The sequence below is a fragment of the Somniosus microcephalus genome, unplaced genomic scaffold (genome assembly GCF_052327205.1).
Source record: "Somniosus microcephalus isolate GS21.2 unplaced genomic scaffold, FLI_Smic_1.0 unresolved_chr1, whole genome shotgun sequence".
NCBI lineage: Eukaryota > Metazoa > Chordata > Chondrichthyes > Squaliformes > Somniosidae > Somniosus > Somniosus microcephalus.
In genome coordinates, this window is record NW_028225179.1 from 79,475,999 (window position 1) to 79,496,358 (window position 20,360).

Sequence of the window (20,360 nt, forward strand, 5' to 3'; positions counted from 1 at the left end):
GGGAAAAGGCAGTGAATGGGAGTGAGGGCACAGGGCGATGGGGGAATGGGGAAAGGGCAGGGAATGGGACTGAGGACACAGGGCGATGGGGGAATGGGGAAAGGGCAGGGAATGGGACTGAGGACACAGGGCGATGGGGAAAGGGCAGGGAATGGGACTGAGGACACAGGGCGATGGGGGAATGGGGAAAGGACAGGGAATGGGACTGAGGACAGAGGGCGATGGGGGAATGGGGAAAGGGCAGGGAATGGGACTGAGGACACAGGGCGATGGGGGAATGGGGAAAGGGCAGGGAATGGGACTGAGGACACAGGGCGATGGGGGAATGGGGAAAGGGCAGGGAATGGGACTGAGGGGTGAGGGGCGATGGGGGAATGGGGAATGGGACTGAGGACACAGGGCGATGGGGGAATGGGGAAAGGGCAGGGAATGGGACTGAGGACACGGCGATGGCGGAATGGGGAAAGGGCAGGGAATGGGACTGAGGACACAGGGCGGTGGGGGAATGGGGAAAGGGCAGGGAATGGGACTGAGGACACAGGGCGATGGAGGAAAGGGCAGGGAATGGGACTGAGGACACAGGGCGATGGGGGAATGGGGAAAGGGCAGGGAATGTGACTGAGGACACAGGGCGATGGGGAAAGGGGAAAGGGCAGGGAATGGGATTGAGGACACAGGGCGATGGGGGAATGGGGAAAGGGCAGGGAATGGGACTGAGGACACAGGGCGATGGGGAAAGGGCAGGGAATGGGACTGAGGACACAGGGTGATGGGGGAATGGGGAAAGGGCAGGGAATGGGGAAAGGGCAGGGAATGGGACTGAGGACACAGGGCGATGTGGAATGGGGAAAGGGCAGGGAATGGGACTGAGGACACAGGGTGATGGGGGAATGGGGAAAGGGCAGGGAATGGGACTGAGGACACAGGACGATGGGGGAATGGGGAAAGGGCAGGAAATGGGACTGAGGACACGGCGATGGGGGAATGGGGAATGGGCAGGGAATGGGACTGAGGACACAGGGCGATGGGGGAATGGGGAAAGGGCAGGGAATGGGACTGAGGACACAGGGCGATGGGGAAACGGCAGGGAATGGGACTGAGGACACAGGGCGATGGGGGAATGGGGAAAGGGCAGGGAATGGGACTGAGGACAGTGGGCGATGGGGGAATGGGGAAAGGGCAGGGAATGGGACTGAGGACACAGGGCGATGGGGGAATGGGGAAAGGACTGGGACTGAGGACACAGGGCGATGGGGGAAAGGACTGGGAATGGGACTGAGGACACAGGATGATGGGGAATGGGGAAAGGGCAGGGACTGGGACTGAGGACAAAGGGCGATGGGGAAAGGGCAGGGAATGGGACTGAGGACACGACGATGGGGGAATGGGGAAAGGGCAGGGAATGGGACTGAGTACACAGGGCGATGGGGGAATGGGGAAAGGGCAGGGAATGGGACTGAGGACACAGGGCGATTGGGGGAATGGGGAAAGGGCAGGGAATGGGACTGAGGACACAGGGCGATTGGGGGAATGGGGAAAGGACAGGGAATGGGACTGAGGACACAGGGCGATGGGGGAATGGGGAAAGGACAGGGAATGGGACTGAGGACACAGGGCGATGAGGGAATGGGGAAAGGACAGGGAATGGGACTGAGGACACAGGGCGATTGGGGGAATGGTGAATGTGCAGGGAATGGGACTGAGGACACAGGGCGATGGGGGAATGGGGTAAGGACAGGGAATGGGACTGAGGACACAGGGCGATGGGGGAATGGGGAAAGGGCAGGGAATGGGACTCAGGACACAGGGCGATGGGGAAAGGGCAGGGAATGGGACTGAGGACACAGGGCGATGGGGGAATGGGGAAAGGGCAGGAAATGGGACTGAGGACACAGGGCGATGGGGGAATGGGGTAAGGGCAGGGAATGGGACTGAGGACACAGGGCGATGGGGGAATGGGGAAAGGGCAGGAAATGGGACTGAGGACAGTGGGCGATGGGGGAATGGGGTAAGGGCAGGGAATGGGACTGAGGACACAGGGCGATGGGGAAAGGGGAAAGGGCAGGGAATGGGATTGAGGACACAGGGCGATGGGGGAATGGGGAAAGGGCAGGAAATGGGACTGAGGACACAGGGCGATGGGGAAAGGGCAGGGAATGGGACTGAGGACACAGGGTGATGGGGGAATGGGGAAAGGGCAGGGAATGGGACTGAGGACACAGGGCGATGTGGAATGGGGAAAGGGCAGGGAATGGGACTGAGGACACAGGGTGATGGGGGAATGGGGAAAGGGCAGAGAATGGGACTGAGGACACAGGACGATGGGGGAATGGGGAAAGGGCAGGAAATGGGACTGAGGACACAGGGCGATGGGGGGAATGGGGAAAAGGCAGGGAATGGGACTGAGGACACAGGGCGATGGGGGAATGGGGAAAGGGCAGGGAATGGGACTGAGGACACAGGGCGATGGGTGAATGGGGGAAGGGCAGAGAATGGGACTGAGGACACAGGGCGATGGGGGAATGGGGAAAGGGCAGGGAATGGGACTGAGGACACAGGGCGATGGGGGAATGGGGAAAGGACAGGGAATGGGACCGAGGACACAGGGCGATGGGGGAATGGGGAAAGGACAGGGAATGGGACCGAGGACACAGGGCGATGGGGGAATGGGGAAAGGACAGGGAATGGGACCGAGGACACAGGGTGATGGGGGAATGGGGAAAGGGCAGGGAATGGGACTGAGGACACAGGGCGATGGGGGAATGGGGAAAGGGCAGGGAATGGGACTGAGGACACAGGGCGATGGGGGAATGGGGAAAGGACAGGGAATGGGACTGAGGACACAGGGCGATGGGGGAATGGGGAAAGGAAAGGGAATGGGACTGAGGGCACAGGATGATGGGGGAATGGGGAAAGGGCAGGGAATGGGACTGAGGACACGGGGGAATGGGGAAAGGGCAGGGAATGGGACTGAGGACACAGGGCGATGGGGGAATGGGTAAAGGGCAGGGAATGGGACTGAGGGCACAGGGTGATGGGGGAATGGGATAAGAGTAGGGAATGGGACTGAGGACACAGGGCGATGGGGGAATGGGGAAAGGGCAGGGAATGGGACTGAGGACACAGGGCGATGGGGGAATGGGGAAAGGGCAGGGAATGGGACTGAGGACACAGGGCGATGGGGGAATGGGGAAAGGGCAGGGAATGGGACTGAGGACACGGCGATGGGTGACTGGGGAAAGGGCAGGGAATGGGACTGAGGACACAGGGCGATGGGGGAATGGGGAAAGGGCAGGGAATGGGACTGAGGACACAGGGCGATGGGGGAATGGGGAAAGGGCAGGGAATGGGACTGAGGACACAGGGCGATGGGGGAATGGGGAAAGGACAGGGAATGGGACTGAGGACACAGGGCGATGGGGGAATGGGGAAAGGGCAGAGAATGGGACTGAGGGCACAGGGCGATGGGGGAATGGGGAAAGGGCAGGGAATGGGACTGAGGACACAGTGCGATGGGGGAATGGGGAAAGGACAGGGAATGGGAATGAGGACACTGGGCGATGGGTGAATGGGGAAAGGGCAGGGAATGGGACTGAGGACACAGGGCGATGGGGGAAAGGACTGGGAATGGGACTGAGGACACAGGATAATGGGGAAAGGGCAGGGACTGGGACTGAGGACACAGGGCGATGGGGAAAGGGCAGGGAATGGGACTGAGGACACGACGATGGGGGAATGGGGAAAGGGCAGGGAATGGGACTGAGTACACAGGGCGATGGGGGAATGGGGAAAAGGCAGGGAATGGGACTGAGGACACAGGGTAATGGGGGAATGGGGAAAGGACAGGGAATGGGACTGAGGACACGGCGTTGGGGGAATGGGGAAAGGGCAGGGAATGTGACTGGGGACACAGGGCGATGGGGGAATGGGGAAAGGACAGGGAATAGGACTGAGGACACAGGGAGATGGGGGAATGGGGAAAGGGCAGGGAATGGGACTGAGGACACGGCGATGGGGGAATGGGACTGAGGACACAGTCGATGGGGGAATGGGGAAAGGACAGGGAATGGGACTGAGGACACAGGGTGATGGGGAATGGGGAAAGGGCAGGGAATGGGACTGAGGACACAGGGTAATGGGTGAATGGGGAAAGGGCAGGGAATGGGACTGAGGACACAGGGTGATGGGGGAATGGGGAAAGGGCAGGGAATGGGACTGAGGACACAGGGCGATGGGGGAATGGGGAAAGGGCAGGGAATGGGACTGAGGACACAGGGCGATGGGGGAATGGGGAAAGGGCAGGGAATGGGGCTCAGGACACAGGGCGATGGGGAAAGGGCAGGGAATGGGACTGAGGACACAGGGCGATGGGGGAATGGGGAAAGGGCAGGGAATGGGACTGAGGACACAGGGCGATGGGGGAATGGGGTAAGGGCAGGGAATGGGACTGAGGACACAGGGCGATGGGGAAAGGGGAAAGGGCAGGGAATGGGATTGAGGACACAGGGCGATGGGGAAAGGGCAGGGAATGGGACTGAGGACACAGGGTGATGGGGGAATGGGGAAAGGGCAGGGAATGGGACTGAGGACACAGGGCGATGTGGAATGGGGAAAGGGCAGGGAATGGGACTGAGGACACAGGGTGATGGGGGAATGGGGAAAGGGCAGAGAATGGGACTGAGGACACAGGACGATGGGGGAATGGGGAAAGGGCAGGAAATGGGACTGAGGACACAGGGCGATGGGGGGAATGGGGAAAAGGCAGGGAATGGGACTGAGGACACAGGGCAATGGGGAAAGGGCAGGGAATGGGACTGAGGACACAGGGCGATGGGGAAAGGGCAGGGAATGGGACTGAGGACACAGGGCGATGGGGGAATGGGGAAAGGGCAGGGAATGGGACTGAGGACACAGGGCGATGGGGGAATGGGGAAAGGGCAGGGAATGGGACTGAGGACACAGGGCGATGGGGGAATGGGGAAAGGGCAGGGAATGGGACTTAGGACACAGGGTGATGGGGGAATGGGGAAAGGGCAGGGAATGGGACGGAGGACACAGGGCGATGGGGGAATGGGGAAAGGGCAGGGAATGGGACTTAGGACACAGGGTGATGGGGGAATGGGGAAAGGGCAGGGAATGGGACGGAGGACACAGGGTGATGGGGGAATGGGCAAAGGGCATGGAATGGGACTGAGGACACAGGGCGATGGGGGAAAGGGCAGGGAATGGGACTGAGGACACAGGGCGATGGGGGAATGGGGAAAGGACAGGGAATGGGAATGAGGACACTGGGCAATGGGGAAAGGGCAGGGAATGGGACTGAGGACACAGGGCGATGGGGGAAAGGGCTGGGACTGAGGACACAGGGCGATGGGGGAAAGGACTGGGAATGGGACTGAGGACACAGGATAATGGGGAAAGGGCAGGGACTGGGACTGAGGACACAGGGCGATGGGGAAAGGGCAGGGAATGGGACTGAGGACACAGGGCGATGGGGGAATGGGGAAAGGGCAGGGAATGGGACTGAGGACACAGGGCAATGGGGGAATGGGGTAAGGGCAGGGAATGGGACTGAGGACACAGGGCGATGGGGGAAAGGGCTGGGACTGAGGACAGAGGGCGATGGGGGAAAGGACTGGGAATGGGACTGAGGACACAGGATAATGGGGAAAGGGCAGGGACTGGGACTGAGGACACAGGGCGATGGGGAAAGGGCAGGGAATGGGACTGAGGACACGACGATGGGGGAATGGGGAAAGGGCAGGGAATGGGACTGAGTACACAGGGCGATGGGGGAATGGGGAAAGGGCAGGGAATGTGACTGGGGACACAGGGCGATGGGGGAATGGGGAAAGGACAGGGAATAGGACTGAGGACACAGGGAGATGGGGGAATGGGGAAAGGGCAGGGAATGGGACTGAGGACACGGCGATGGGGGAATGGGACTGAGGACACAGGGCGATGGGGGAATGGGGAAAGGACAGGGAATGGGACTGAGGACACAGGGTGATGGGGAATGGGGAAAGGGCAGGGAATGGGACTGAGGACACAGGGTAATGGGTGAATGGGGAAAGGGCAGGGAATGGGACTGAGGACACAGGGTGATGGGGGAATGGGGAAAGGGCAGGGAATGGGACTGAGGACACAGGGCGATGGGGGAATGGGGAAAGGGCAGGGAATGGGACTGAGGACACAGGGCGATGGGGGAATGGGGAAAGGGCAGGGAATGGGACTCAGGACACAGGGCGATGGGGGAATGGGGAAAGGGCAGGGAATGGGACTGAGGACACAGGGCGATGGGGGAATGGGGAAAGGGCAGGGAATGGGACTGAGGACACAGGGCGATGGGGGAATGGGGTAAGGGCAGGGAATGGGACTGAGGACACAGGGCGATGGGGAAAGGGGAAAGGGCAGGGAATGGGATTGAGGACACAGGGCGATGGGGGAATGGGGAAAGGGCAGGGAATGGGACTGAGGACACAGGGCGATGGGGAAAGGGCAGGGAATGGGACTGAGGACACAGGGCGATGTGGAATGGGGAAAGGGCAGAGAATGGGACTGAGGACACAGGACGATGGGGGAATGGGGAAAGGGCAGGAAATGGGACTGAGGACACAGGGCGATGGGGGAATGGGGAAAAGGCAGGGAATGGGACTGAGGACACAGGGCGATGGGGGAATGGGGAAAGGGCAGGGAATGGGACTGAGGACACAGGGCGATGGGGAAAGGGCAGGGAATGGGACTGAGGACACAGGGCGATGGGGGAATGGGGAAAGGGCAGGGAATGGGACTGAGGACACAGGGCGATGGGGGAATGGGGAAAGGGCAGGGAATGGGACTGAGGACACAGGGCGATGGGGGAATGGGGAAAGGGCAGGGAATGGGACTTAGGACACAGGGTGATGGGGGAATGGGGAAAGGGCAGGGAATGGGACGGAGGACACAGGGCGATGGGGGAATGGGGAAAGGGCAGGGAATGGGACTTAGGACACAGGGTGATGGGGGAATGGGGAAAGGGCAGGGAATGGGACTGAGGACACAGGGCGATGGGGAAAGGGCAGGGAATGGGACTGAGGACAGAGGTCGATGGGGGAATGGGGAAAGGGGAGGGAATGGGACTGAGGACACAGGACGATGGGTGACTGGGGAAAGGGCAGGGAATGGGACTGAGGACACAGGGTGATGGGGGAATGGGGAAAGGGCAGGGAATGGGACTAAGGACACAGGGCGATGAGGGAATGGGGAAAGGACAGGGAATTGGACTGAGGAAACAGGGCGATGGGGGAATGGGGAAAGGGCAGGGAATGGGACTGAGGAGACAGGGCGATGGGGGAATGGGGAAAGGGCAGGGAATGGGACTCAGGACACAGGGCGATGGGGAAAGGGGAAAGGGCAGGGAATGGGATTGAGGACACAGGGCGATGGGGGAATGGGGAAAGGACAGGGAATGGGACTGAGGACACAGGGCGATGGGGAAAGGGCAGGGAATGGGACTGAGGACACAGGGTGATGGGGGAATGGGGAAAAGGCAGGGAATGGGACTGAGGACACAGGGCGATGGGGGAATGGGGAAAGGGCAGGGAATGGGACTGAGGACAGAGGGCGATGGGGAAAGGGGAGGGAATGGGACTGAGGACACAGGACGATGGGTGACTGGGGAAAGGGCAGGGAATGGGACTGAGGACACAGGGCGATTGGGGGAAAGGGCAGGGAATGGGACTGAGGACACAGGGCGATGGGGGAATGGGGAAAGGGCAGGGAATGTGACTGAGGACACAGGGCGATGGGGGAATGGGGAAAGGGCAGGGAATGGGACTGAGGACTCAGGGTGATGGGGGAATGGGGAAAGGGCAGGGAATGGGACTCAGGACACAGGGCGATGGGGAAAGGGGAAAGGGCAGGGAATGGGATTGAGGACACGGCGATGGGGGAATGGGGAAAAGGCAGGGAATGGGACTGAGGACACGGCGATGGCGGAATGGGGAAAGGGCAGGGAATGGGACTGAGGACACAGGGCGATGGGGGAATGGGGAAAGGGCAGGGAATGGGACTGAGGACACAGGGCGATGGAGGAAAGGGCAGGGAATGGGACTGAGGACACAGGGCGATGGGGGAATGGGGAAAGGGCAGGGAATGGGACTGAGGACACAGGGCGATGGGGAAAGGGGAAAGGGCAGGGAATGGGATTGAGGACAGAGGACGATGGGGGAATGGGGAAAGGGCAGGGAATGGGACTGAGGACACAGGGCGATGGGGAAAGGGCAGGGAATGGGACTGAGGACACAGGGCGATGGGGGAATGGGGAAAGGGCAGGGAATGGGACTGAGGACGCAGGGCGATGGGGAAAGGTGAAAGGGCAGGGAATGGGATTGAGGGCAGAGGGCGATGGGGGAATGGGGAAAGGGCAGGGAATGGGACTGAGGACACAGGGCGATGGGGAAAGGGCAGGGAATGGGACTGAGGACACAGGGTGATGGGGGAATGGGGAAAGGGCAGGGAATGGGGAAAGGGCAGGGAATGGGACTGAGGACACAGGGCGATGGGGAAAGGGCAGGGAATGGGACTGAGGACACAGGGTGATGGGGGAATGGGGAAAGGGCAGGAAATGGGACTGAGGACACGGCGATGGGGGAATGGGGAAAGGGCAGGGAATGGGACTGAGGACACAGGGCGATGGGGGAATGGGGAAAGGGCAGGGAATGGGACTGAGGACACAGGGCGATGGGGAAAGGGCAGGGAATGGGACTGAGGACACAGGGCGATGGGGGAATGGGGAAAGGGCAGGGAATGGGACTGCGGACACAGGGCGATGGGGGAATGGGGCAAGGGCAGGGAATGGGACTGAGGACACAGGGCGATGGGGGAATGGGGAAAGGAGAGGGAATGGGACTGAGGACACAGGGTGATGGGGGAATGGGGAAAGGGCAGGGAATGGGACTGAGGACACAGGGCGATGGGGGAATGGGGAAAGGGCAGGGAATGGGACTGAGGACACAGGGCGATGGGGGAATGGGGAAAGGGCAGGGAATGGGACTGAGGACACAGGGCGATGGGGGAATGGGGAAAGGGCAGGGAATGGGAGTCAGGACACAGGGCGATGGGGGAATGGGGAAAGGACAGGGAATGGGACTGAGGACACAGGGCGATGGGGGAATGGGGAAAGGACAGGGAATGGGACTGAGGACACAGGGTGATGGGGAATGGGGAAAGGACAGGGAATGGGACTGAGGACACAGGGTGATGGGGGGAATGGGGAAAGGGCAGGGAATTGGACTGAGGACACAGGGCAATGGGGAAAGGGCAGGGAATGGGACTGAGGACACAGGGCGATGGGAGAATGGGGAAAGGGCAGGGAATGGGACTGAGGACACAGGGCGATGGGGAAAGGGCAGGGAATGGGACTGAGGACACAGGGTGATGGGGGAATGGGGAAAGGGCAGGGAATGGGGAAAGGGCAGGGAATGGGACTGAGGACACAGGGCGATGGGGAAAGGGCAGGGAATGGGACTGAGGACACAGGGCGATGGGGGAATGGGGCAAGGGCAGGGAATGGGACTGAGGACACAGGGCGATGGGGGAATGGGGCAAGGGCAGGGGATGGGACTGAGGACACAGGGCGATGGGGGAATGGGGAAAGGGCAGGGAATGGGACTGAGGACACGGCGATGGGGGAATGGGGAAAGGGCAGGGAATGGGACTTAGGACACAGGGTGATGGGGGAATGGGGAAAGGGCAGGGAATGGGACGGAGGACACAGGGCGATGGGGGAATGGGGAAAAGGCAGGGAATGGGACTGAGGACACAGGGCGATGGGGGAATGGGGAAAGGGCAGGGAATGGGACTGAGGACACAGGGCGATGGGGAAAGGGCAGGGAATGGGACTGAGGACACAGGGTGATGGGGGAATGGGCAAAGGGCATGGAATGGGACTGAGGACACAGGGCGATGGGGGAAAGGGCAGGGAATGGGACTGAGGACACAGGGCGATGGGGGAATGGGGAAAGGGGAGGGAATGGGACTGAGGACACAGGACGATGGGTGACTGGGGAAAGGGCAGGGAATGGGACTGAGGACACAGGGCGATGGGGGAAAGGGCAGGGAATGGGACTGAGGACACAGGGCGATGGGGGAATGGGGAAAGGGCAGGGAATGGGACTGAGGACACAGGGCGATGGGGGAATGGGGAAAGGGCAGGGAATGGGACTGAGGACTCAGGGTGATGGGGGAATGGGGAAAGGGCAGGGAAAGTAACTGAGGACAGAGGGCGATGGGGGAATGGGGAAAGGGGAGGGAATGGGACTGAGGACACAGGACGATGGGGGAATGGGGAAAGGGGAGGGAATGGGACTGAGGACACAGGACGATGGGGGAATGGGGAAAGGGCAGGGAATGGGACTAAGGACACAGGGCGATGAGGGAATGGGGAAAGGACAGGGAATTGGACTGACGAAACAGGGCGATGGGGGAATGGGGAAAGGGCAGGGAATGGGACTGAGGACACAGGGCGATGGGGGAATGGGGAAAGGGCAGGGAATGGGACTCAGGACACAGGGCGATGGGGAAAGGGGAAAGGGCAGGGAATGGGATTGAGGACACAGGGCGATGGGGGAATGGGGAAAAGGCAGGGAATGGGACTGCGGACACGGCGATGGCGGAATGGGGAAAGGGCAGGGAATGGGACTGAGGACACAGGGCGATGGGGGAATGGGGAAAGGGCAGGGAATGGGACTGAGGTCACAGGGCGATGGAGGAAAGGGCAGGGAATGGGACTGAGGACACAGGGCGATGGGGGAATGGGGAAAGGGCAGGGAATGGGACTGAGGACACAGGGCGATGGGGAAAGGGGAAAGGGCAGGGAATGGGATTGAGGACAGAGGGCGATGGGGGAATGGGGAAAGGGCAGGGAATGGGACTGAGGACACAGGGCGATGGGGAAAGGGCAGGGAATGGGACTGAGGACACAGGGTGATGGGGGAATGGGGAAAGGGCAGGGAATGGGGAAAGGGCAGGGAATGGGACTGAGGACACAGGGCGATGGGGAAAGGGCAGGGAATGGGACTGAGGACACAGGGCGATGGGGGAATGGGGAAAGGGCAGGGAATGGGACTGAGGACACGGCGATGGCGGAATGGGGAAAGGGCAGGGAATGGGACTGAGGACACAGGGCGATGGGGGAATGGGGAAAGGGCAGGGAATGGGACTGAGGACACAGGGCGATGGAGGAAAGGGCAGGGAATGGGACTGAGGACACAGGGCGATGGGGGAATGGGGAAAGGGCAGGGAATGGGACTGAGGACACAGGGCGATGGGGAAAGGGGAAAGGGCAGGGAATGGGATTGAGGACAGAGGGCGATGGGGGAATGGGGAAAGGGCAGGGAATGGGACTGAGGACACAGGGCGATGGGGAAAGGGCAGGGAATGGGACTGAGGACACAGGGTGATGGGGGAATGGGGAAAGGGCAGGGAATGGGGAAAGGGCAGGGAATGGGACTGAGGACACAGGGCGATGGGGAAAGGGCAGGGAATGGGACTGAGGACACAGGGTGATGGGGGAATGGGGAAAGGGCAGGGAATGGGACTGAGGACACAGGGCGATGGGGAAAGGGCAGGGAATGCGACTGAGGACACAGGGTGATGGGGGAATGGGGAAAGGGCAGGGAATGGGACTGAGGACACAGGACGATGTGGAATGGGGACAGGGCAGGGAATGGGACTGAGGACACAGGGTGATGGGGGAATGGGGAAAGGGCAGGGAATGGGACTGAGGACACAGGACGATGGGGGAATGGGGAAAGGGCAGGGAATGGGACTGAGGACACAGGGCGATGGGGGAATGGGGAAAGGGCAGGGAATGGGACTGAGGACACAGGGCGATGGGGGAATGGGGAAAGGGCAGGGAATGGGACTGAGGACACAGGGCGATGGGGAAAGGGCAGGGAATGGGACTGCGGACACAGGGCGATGGGGAAAGGGCAGGGAATGGGACTGAGGACACAGGGCGATGGGGGAATGGGGAAAGGGCAGGGAATGGGACTGAGGACTCAGGGTGATGGGGGAATGGGGAAAGGGCAGGGAATGGGACTGAGGACACAGGGCGATGGGGAAAGGGCAGGGAATGGGACTGAGGACATGGCGATGGGTGAATGGGGAAAGGGCAGGGAATGGGAGTGAGGACACAGGGCCATGGGAAAGGGCAGGGAATGGGACTGAGGACACAGGACGATGGGGGAGTGGGGAAAGGGCAGGGAATGGGACTGAGGACACAGGACGATGGGGGAATGGGGAAAGGGCAGGGAATGGGACTCAGGACACAGGGCGATGGGGGAATGGGGAAAGGGCAGGGAATGGGACTGAGGACACAGGGCGATGGGGGAATGGGGAAAGGGCAGGGAATAGGACTGAGGACATGGCGATGGGGGAATGGGGAAAAGGCAGTGAATGGGACTGAGGACACAGGGTGATGGGGGAATGGGGAAAGGGCAGGGAATGGGACTGAGGACACAGGGCGATGGGGGAATGGGGAAAGGAGAAGGAATGGGACTGAGGACACAATGTGATGGGGAATGGGGAAAGGATAGGGAATGGGACTGAGGACACAGGGTGATGGGGGGAATGGGGAAAGGGCAGGGAATGGGACTGAGGACACAGGGCGATGGGGGAATGGGGAAAGGGCAGGGAATGGGACTGAGGACACAGGGCGATGGGGGAATGGGGAAAGGGCAGGGAATGGGACTGAGGACACAGGGCGACGGGGGAATGGGGAAAGGACAGGGAATGGGACTGAGGACATGGCGATGGGTGAATGGGGAAAGGGCAGGGAATGGGACTGAGGACACAGGGCAATGGGAAAGGGCAGGGAATGGGACTGAGGACACAGGACGATGGGGGAATGGGGAAAGGGCAGGGAATGGGACTGAGGACACAGGACGATGGGGGAAAGGGCAGGGAATGGGACTGAGGACACAGGACGATGCCGGAATGGGGAAAGGGCAGGGAATGGGACTGAGGACACAGGACGATGGGGGAATGGGGAAAGGGCAGGGAATGGGACTGAGGACACAAGACGATGGGGAAAGGGCAGGGAATGGGACTGAGGACACAGGGCGATGGGGGAATGGGGAAAGGGCAGGGAATAGGACTGAGGACATGGCGATGGGGGAATGGGGAAAAGGCAGTGAATGGGACTGAGGACACAGGGTGATGGGGGAATGGGGAAAGGGCAGGGAATGGGACTAAGGACACAGGGCGATGGGGGAATGGGGAAAGGACAGGGAATGGGACTGAGGACACAGGGCGATGGGGGAATGGGGAAAGGACAGGGAATGGGACTGAGGACACAGGGTGATGGGGAATGGGGAAAGGGCAGGGAATGGGACTGAGGACACAGGGTGATGGGGGGAATGGGGAAAGGGCAGGGAATGGGACTGAGGACACAGGGCGATGGGCGAATGGGGAAAGGACAGGGAATGGGACTGAGGACATGGCGATGCGTGGCTGGGGAAAGGGCAGGGAATGGCACTGAGGACACAGGGCAATGGGGAAAGGGTAGGGAATGGGACTGAGGACACAGGGTGATGGGGAATGGGGAAAGGGCAGGGAATGGGACTGAGGACACAGGGCGATGGGGGAATGGGGAAAGGGCAGGGAATGGGACTGAGGACACGGCGATGGGGGAAAGGGCAGGGAATGGGACTGAGGACACAGGGCGATGGGGGAATGGGGAAAGGGCAGGGAATGGGACTGAGGACACAGGGCGATGGGGGAATGGGCAAAGTGCAGGGAATGGGACTGAGGACACAGGGCGATGGGGGAATGGGGCAAGGGCAGGGAATGGGACTGAGGACACAGGGCGATGGGGAATGGGGAAAGGGCAGGGAATGGGACTGAGGACACAGGACGATGGGGGAATGGGGAAAGGGCAGGGAATGGGACTGAGGACACAGGACGATGGGGGAAAGGGCAGGGAATGGGACTGAGGACACAGGACGATGGGGGAATGGGGAAAGGGCAGGGAATGGGACTGAGGACACAGGGTGATGGGGGAATGGGGAAAGGGCAGGGAATGGGACTGAGGACACAGGGCGATGGGGAAAGGGCAGGGAATGGGACTGAGGACACAGGGCGATGGGGGAAAGGGCAGGGAATGGGACTGAGGACACAGTGAATGGGGGAATGGCTGCCTTTTAGCTCTGCAATTCTATGGTTCCGTGTGTCGTGATACAGTTTAGAAACAAAACATTTGAAATATTGTGCTCACTGTTGACTGTGCCTCCAGAGTAAGCATCCCGATGCGTCGCATGGTAAATAGCACGCTGTGTCAGATCATAGGCCTCCTGCACTGACAGATCATATTTATACCCGCTGTCTAGAACACCATACGCATAACTGCTGCCAGATCCAGTGGAAAACATGTCGCCAGAGAGCCTCAGTCCATTTGCATTCACATAGTAAAGGCCTGGACCCTGTAAAAGAAATGGAGAATCAACAGACTATCAGATTATTTTAAAGTCTGTAATACAAATGATCCCCTTGGTGTGAGCTCCTGAATCATCAGCTTATCGGGGCGATCTTAGTAATCACTTGCGCATAAGCTATCTTGCTCACTCACCACCCGAAGTTAAAAGTTACGGGCCCTGCACACGATGTGTCAGCCATTAACATTAATGTGTGAACAGTGTGCTGACGGTCTCAGTGTGTGTGTGAACAGTGTGCTGACGGTCCCAGGGTGTGTGAACAGTGTGCTGACGGTCCCAGTGTGTGTGAACAGTGTGCTGACGGTCGCAGTGTGTGTGAACAGTGTGCGGACGGTCCCAGTGTGTGAGAACAGTGTGCTGACGGTCCCAGTGTGTCTGAACAGTGTGCTGACGGTCCCAGTGTGTGTGAACAGTGTGCTGACGGTCCCAGTGTGTCTGAACAGTGTGCCGACGGTCCCAGTGTGTGTGCACAGTGTGCCGACGGTCCCAGTGTGTGTGAACAGTGTGCCGACGGTCCCAGTGTGCGTGAACTGTGTGCTGACGGTCCCAGTGAGTGTGTGAACAGTGTGCTGACGGTCCCAGTGTGTGTGAACAGTGTGCTGACGGTCCCAGTGTGTCTGAACAGTGTGCTGACGGTCCCAGTGTGTGTGAACAGTGTGCTGACGGTCCCAGTGTGTGTGAACAGTGTGCTGACGGTCCCAGTGTGTGTGAACAGTGTGCTGACGGTCCCAGTGTGTGTGAACAGTGTGCTGACGGTCCCAGTGTGTGTGAACAGTGTGCTGACGGTCCCAGTGTGTGTGAACAGTGTGCTGACGGTCCCAGTGTGTGTGAACAGTGTGCTGACTGTCCCAGTGTGTGTGAACAGTGTGCTGACGGTCCCAGTGTGTGTGAACAGTGTGCTGACGGTCCCAGTGTGTGTGAACAGTGTGCTGACGGTCCCAGTGTGTGTGAACAGTGTGCTGACGGTCCCAGGGTGTGTGAACAGTGTGCTGACGGTCCCAGTGTGTGTGAACAGTGTGCTGACGGTCCCAGTGTGTGTGAACAGTATGCTGACGGTCCCAGTGTGTGTGAACAGTGTGCTGACGGTCCCAGTGTGTGTGAACAGTGTGCTGACGGTCCCAGTGTGTGTGAACAGTGTGCTGACGGTCCCAGTGTGTGTGAACAGTGTGCTGAAGGTCCCAGTGTGTGTGAACAGTGTGCTGACTGTCCCAGTGTGTGTGAACAGTGTGCTGACGGTCCCAGTGTGTGTGAACAGTGTGCTGACGGTCACTGTGTGTGTGAACAGTGTGCTGACGGTCCCAGTGTGTGTGTGAACAGTGTGCCGATGGTCCCAGTGTGTGTGAACAGTGTGCTGACGGTCCCAGTGTGTGTGAACAGTGTGCTGACGGTCCCTGTGTGTGTGAACAGTGTGCTGACGGTCCCAGTGTGTGTGAACAGTGTGCTGACGGTCCCAGTGTGTGTGAACAGTGTGCTGACGGTCCCAGTGTGTGTGAACAGTGTGCTGACGGTCCCACTGTGTGTGTGAACAGTGTGCTGACGGTCCCTGTGTGTGTGAACAGTGTGCTGACGGTCCCAGTGTGTGTGAACAGTGTGCTGACGGTCCCAGTGTGTGTGGGAACAGTGTGCTGACGGTCCCTGTGTGTGTGAACAGTGTGCTGACGGTCCCAGTGTGTGTGAACAGTGTGCTGACGGTCCCTGTGTGTGTGAACAGTGTGCTGACGGTCCCTGTGTGTGTGAACAGTGTGCTGACGGTCCCAGTGTGTGTGAACAGTGTGCTGGCGGTCCCAGTGTGTGTGTGAACAGTGTGCTGACGGTCCCAGTGTGTGTGAACAGTGTGCTGACGGTCCCAGTGTGTGTGAACAGTGTGCTGACGGTCCCAGTGTGTGTGAACAGTGTGCTGACAGTCCCAGTGTGTGTGAACAGTGTGCTGACGGTCCCAGTGTGTGTGAACAGTGTGCTGACGGTCCCTGTGTGTGTGAACAGTGTGCGGACGGTCCCAGTGTGTGTGAACAGTGTGCTGACGGTCCCAGTGTGTGTGAACTGTGTGCTGACGGTCCCTGTGTGTGTGAACAGTGTGCTGACGGTCCCAGTGTGTGTGAACAGTGTGCTGACGGTCCCTGTGTGTGTGAACAGTGTGCTGGCGGTCCCAGTGTGTGTGAACAGTGTGCTGACGGTCCCAGTATGTGTGAACAGTGTGCTGACGGTCCCAGTGTGTGTGAACAGTGTGCTGACGGTCCCAGTGTGTGTGAACAGTGTGCTGACGGTCCCAGTGTGTGTGAACAGTGTGCTGACGGTCCCAGTGTGTGTGAACAGTGTGCTGACGGTCCCAGTGTGTGTGAACAGTGTGCTGACGGTCCCTGTGTGTGTGAACAGTGTGCGGACGGTCCCAGTGTGTGTGAACAGTGTGCTGACGGTCCCAGTGTGTGTGAACTGTGTGCTGACGGTCCCTGTGTGTGTGAACAGTGTGCTGACAGTCCCAGTGTGTGTGAACAGTGTGCTGACGGTCCCAGTGTGTGTGAACAGTGTGCTGGCGGTCCCAGTGTGTGTGAACAGTGTGCTGATGGACCCAGTGTGTGTGAACAGTGTGCTGACAGTCCCTGTGTGTGTGAACAGTGTGCGGACGGTCCCAGTGTGTGGGTGAACAGTGTACTGACGGACCCAGTGTGTGTGAACAGTGTGCTGACGGTCCCAGTGTGTGTGAACAGTGTGCTGACGGTCCCAGTGTGTGTGAACAGTGTGCTGACGGTCCCAGGGTGTGTGAACAGTGTGCTGACAGTCCCAGTGTGTGTGAACAGTGTGCTGACGGTCCCAGTGAGTGTGAACAGTGTGCTGACGGTCCCAGTGAGTGTGAACAGTGTGCTGACGGTCCCAGTGTGTGTGAACAGTGTGCTGACGGTCCCAGTGTGTGTGAACAGTGTGCTGACGGTCCCAGTGTGTGTGAACAGTGTGCTGACGGTCCCAGTGTGTGTGAACAGTGTGCTGACGGTCCCAGTGAGTGTGAACAGTGTGCTGACGGCCCCAGTGTGTGTGAACAGTGTGCTGACGGTCCCAGTGTGTGGGTGAACAGTGTGCTGACGGCCCCAGTGTGTGTGAACAGTGTGCTGACGGTCCCAGTGTGGGTGAACAGTGTGCTGACGGACCCAGTGTGTGTGAACAGTGTGCTGACGGTCCCAGTGAGTGTGAACAGTGTGCTGACGGCCCCAGTGTGTGTGAACAGTGTGCTGACGGTCCCAGTGCGTGTGTCTCTCTCGTCCCCCCCGTACCCTCTCTCTCGTCCCCCCCGTACCCTCTCTCTCGTCCCCCCCCGCACCCTCTCTCTCGTCCCCCCCGCACCCTCTCTCTCGTCCCCCCCGCACCCTCTCGTCCCCTCCGCACCCTCTCTCTCTTTCCCCCCCCGTCCCCTCTCTCTCTTCACCCCTCCGCACCTTAGCCCCCTGCACCCGCTTCCCTCTCTCTCGTCCCCCCCGCACCCTCTCTCTCTTCACCTGCCCCCCCCCGCACCCCCTCTCATCCCCCCAGCCTCTCGCCCTCCATCCCGTACCCTTGTCCCCCTCTCGCCCTCCCTCCCGTACCCTTGTCCCCCTCTTGCACCCTCTCGCCCTCCCTCCCGTACCCTTGTCCCCCTCTCGCCCTCCCTCCCGTACCCTTGTCCCCCTCTTGCACCCCCTCTCGCCCTCCCTCCCGTACCCTTGCCCCCCTCTTGCACCCTCTCTCGCCCTCCCTCCCGTACCCTTGTCCCCCTCTTGCACCCTCTCGCCCTCCCTCCCGTACCCTTGTCCCCCTCTTGCACCCCCTCCCTCCCGTACCCTTGTCCCCCTCTTGCATCCTCTCTCACCCTCCCTCCCGTACCCTTGTCCCCCTCTTGCACCCTCTCTCGCCCTCCCTCCCGTACCCTTGTCCCCCTCTTGCACCCCCTCTCGCCCTCCCTCCCGTACCCTTGTCCCCCTCTTGCCCTCCCTCCCGTACCCTTGTCCTCCTCTTGCACCGCCTCTCGCCCTCCCTCCCGTACCCTTGTCCCCCTCTTGCACCCTCTCTCGCCTTCCCTCTCGTACCCTTGTCCCCCTCTTGCACCCTCTCTCGCCCTCCCTCCCGTACCCTTGTCCCCCTCTTGCACCCTCTCTCGCCCTCCCTCCCGTACCCTTGTCCCCCTCTTGCACCCTCTCTCGCCCTCCCTCCCGTACCCTTGTCCCCCTCTTACACCCCCTCTCGCCCTCCCTCCCGTACCCTTGTCCCCCTCTTGCAACCTCTCTCGCCCTCCCTCCCGTACCCTTGTCCCCCTCTTGCCCTCCCTCCCGTACACTTGGCCCCCTCTTGCACCCCCTCTCGCCCTCCCTCCCGTACCCTTGTCCCCCTCTTGCACCCCCTCTCGCCCTCCCTCCCGTACCCTTGTCCCCCTCTTGCACCCTCTCTCGCCCTCCCTCCCGTACCCTTGTCCCCCTCTTGCACCCCCTCTCGCCCTCCCTCCCGTACCCTTGTCCCCCTCTTGCACCCTCTCTCGCCCTCCCTCCCGTACCCTTGTCCCCCTCTTGCACCCCCTCTCGCCCTCCCTCCCGTACCCTTGTCCCCCTCTTGCACCCCCTCTCGCCCTCCCTCCCGTACCCTTGTCCCCCTCTTGCACCCCCTCTCGCCCTCCCTCCCGTACCCTTGTCCCCCTCTCGCCCTCCCTCCCGTACCCTTGTCCCCCTCTTGCACCCCCTCTCGCCCTCCCTCCCGTACCCATGTCCCCCTCTTGCACCCCCTCTCGCCCTCCCTCCCATACCCTTGTCTCCCTCTTGCACCCTCTCTCGCCCTCCCTCCCGTACCCTTGTCTCCCTCTTGCACCCTCTCGCCCTCCCTCCCGTACCCTTGTCCCCCTCTTGCACCCCCCTCGCCCTCCCTCCCGTACCCTTGTCCCCCTCTTGCACCCTCTCTCGCCCTCCCTCCCGTACCCTTGTCACCCTCTTGCACCCCCTCTCGCCCTCCCTCTCGTACCCTTGTCCCCCTCTTGCACCCACTCTCGCCCTCCCTCCCGTACCCTTGTCCCCCTCTTGCACCCTCTCTCGCCCTCCCTCCCGTACCCTTGTCCCCCTCTTGCACCCCCTCTCGCCCTCCCTCCCGTACCCTTGTCCCCCTCTTGCACCCCCTCTCGCCCTGCCTCCCGTACCCTTGTTCCCCTCTTGCATCCTCTCTCGCCCTCCCTCCCGTACCCTTGTCCCCCCTTGCACCCTCTCCCGCCCTCCCTCCCGTACCCTTGTCCCCCTCTTGCACCCCCTCTCGCCCTCCCTCCCGTACCCTTGTCCCCCTCTTGCACCCCCTCTCGCCCTCCCTCCCGTACCCTTGTCCCCCTCTTGCACCCTCTCTCGCCTTCCCTCTCGTACCCTTGTCCCCCTCTTGCACCCTCTCTCGCCCTCCCTCCCGTACCCTTGTCCCCCTCTTGCACCCTCTCTCGCCCTCCCTCCCGTACCCTTGTCCCCCTCTTGCACCCCCTCTCGCCCTCCCTCCCGTACCCTTGTCCCCCTCTTGCCCTCCCTCCCGTACCCTTGTCCCCCTCTTGCACCCCCTCTCGCCCTCCCTCCCGTACCCTTGTCCCCCTCTTGCACCCCCTCTCGCCCTCCCTCCCGTACCCTTGTCCCCCTCTTGCACCTTCTCTCGCCCTCCCTCCCGTACCCTTGTCCCCCTCTTGCACCTTCTCTCGCCCTCCCTCCCGTACCCTTGTCCCCCTCTTGCACCCCCTCTCGCCCTCCCTCCCGTACCCTTGTCCCCCTCTTGCCCTCCCTCCCGTACCCTTGTCCCCCTCTTGCACCCCCTCTCGCCCTCCCTCCCGTACCCTTGTCCCCCTCTTACACCCCCTCTCGCCCTCCCTCCCGTACCCTTGTCCCCCTCTTGCACCCTCTCTCGCCTTCCCTC

General features: G+C 61.0%; 1 protein-coding gene across 2 annotated transcripts in view; it reads right to left on the reverse strand.

The window, feature by feature from the left end:
* The window catches only part of LOC147095515 (proteasome subunit beta type-8-like), a 222,321-nt gene that overhangs the window by 181,752 nt on the left and 20,209 nt on the right, over positions 1-20,360 (reverse strand). For both annotated transcript variants that reach the window (XM_085974642.1, XM_085974641.1), the window contains one exon: positions 14,258-14,462. In XM_085974642.1, the coding sequence (XP_085830768.1) occupies positions 14,258-14,462 (205 nt within the window). The remainder of the gene's footprint in view (positions 1-14,257; positions 14,463-20,360) is intronic.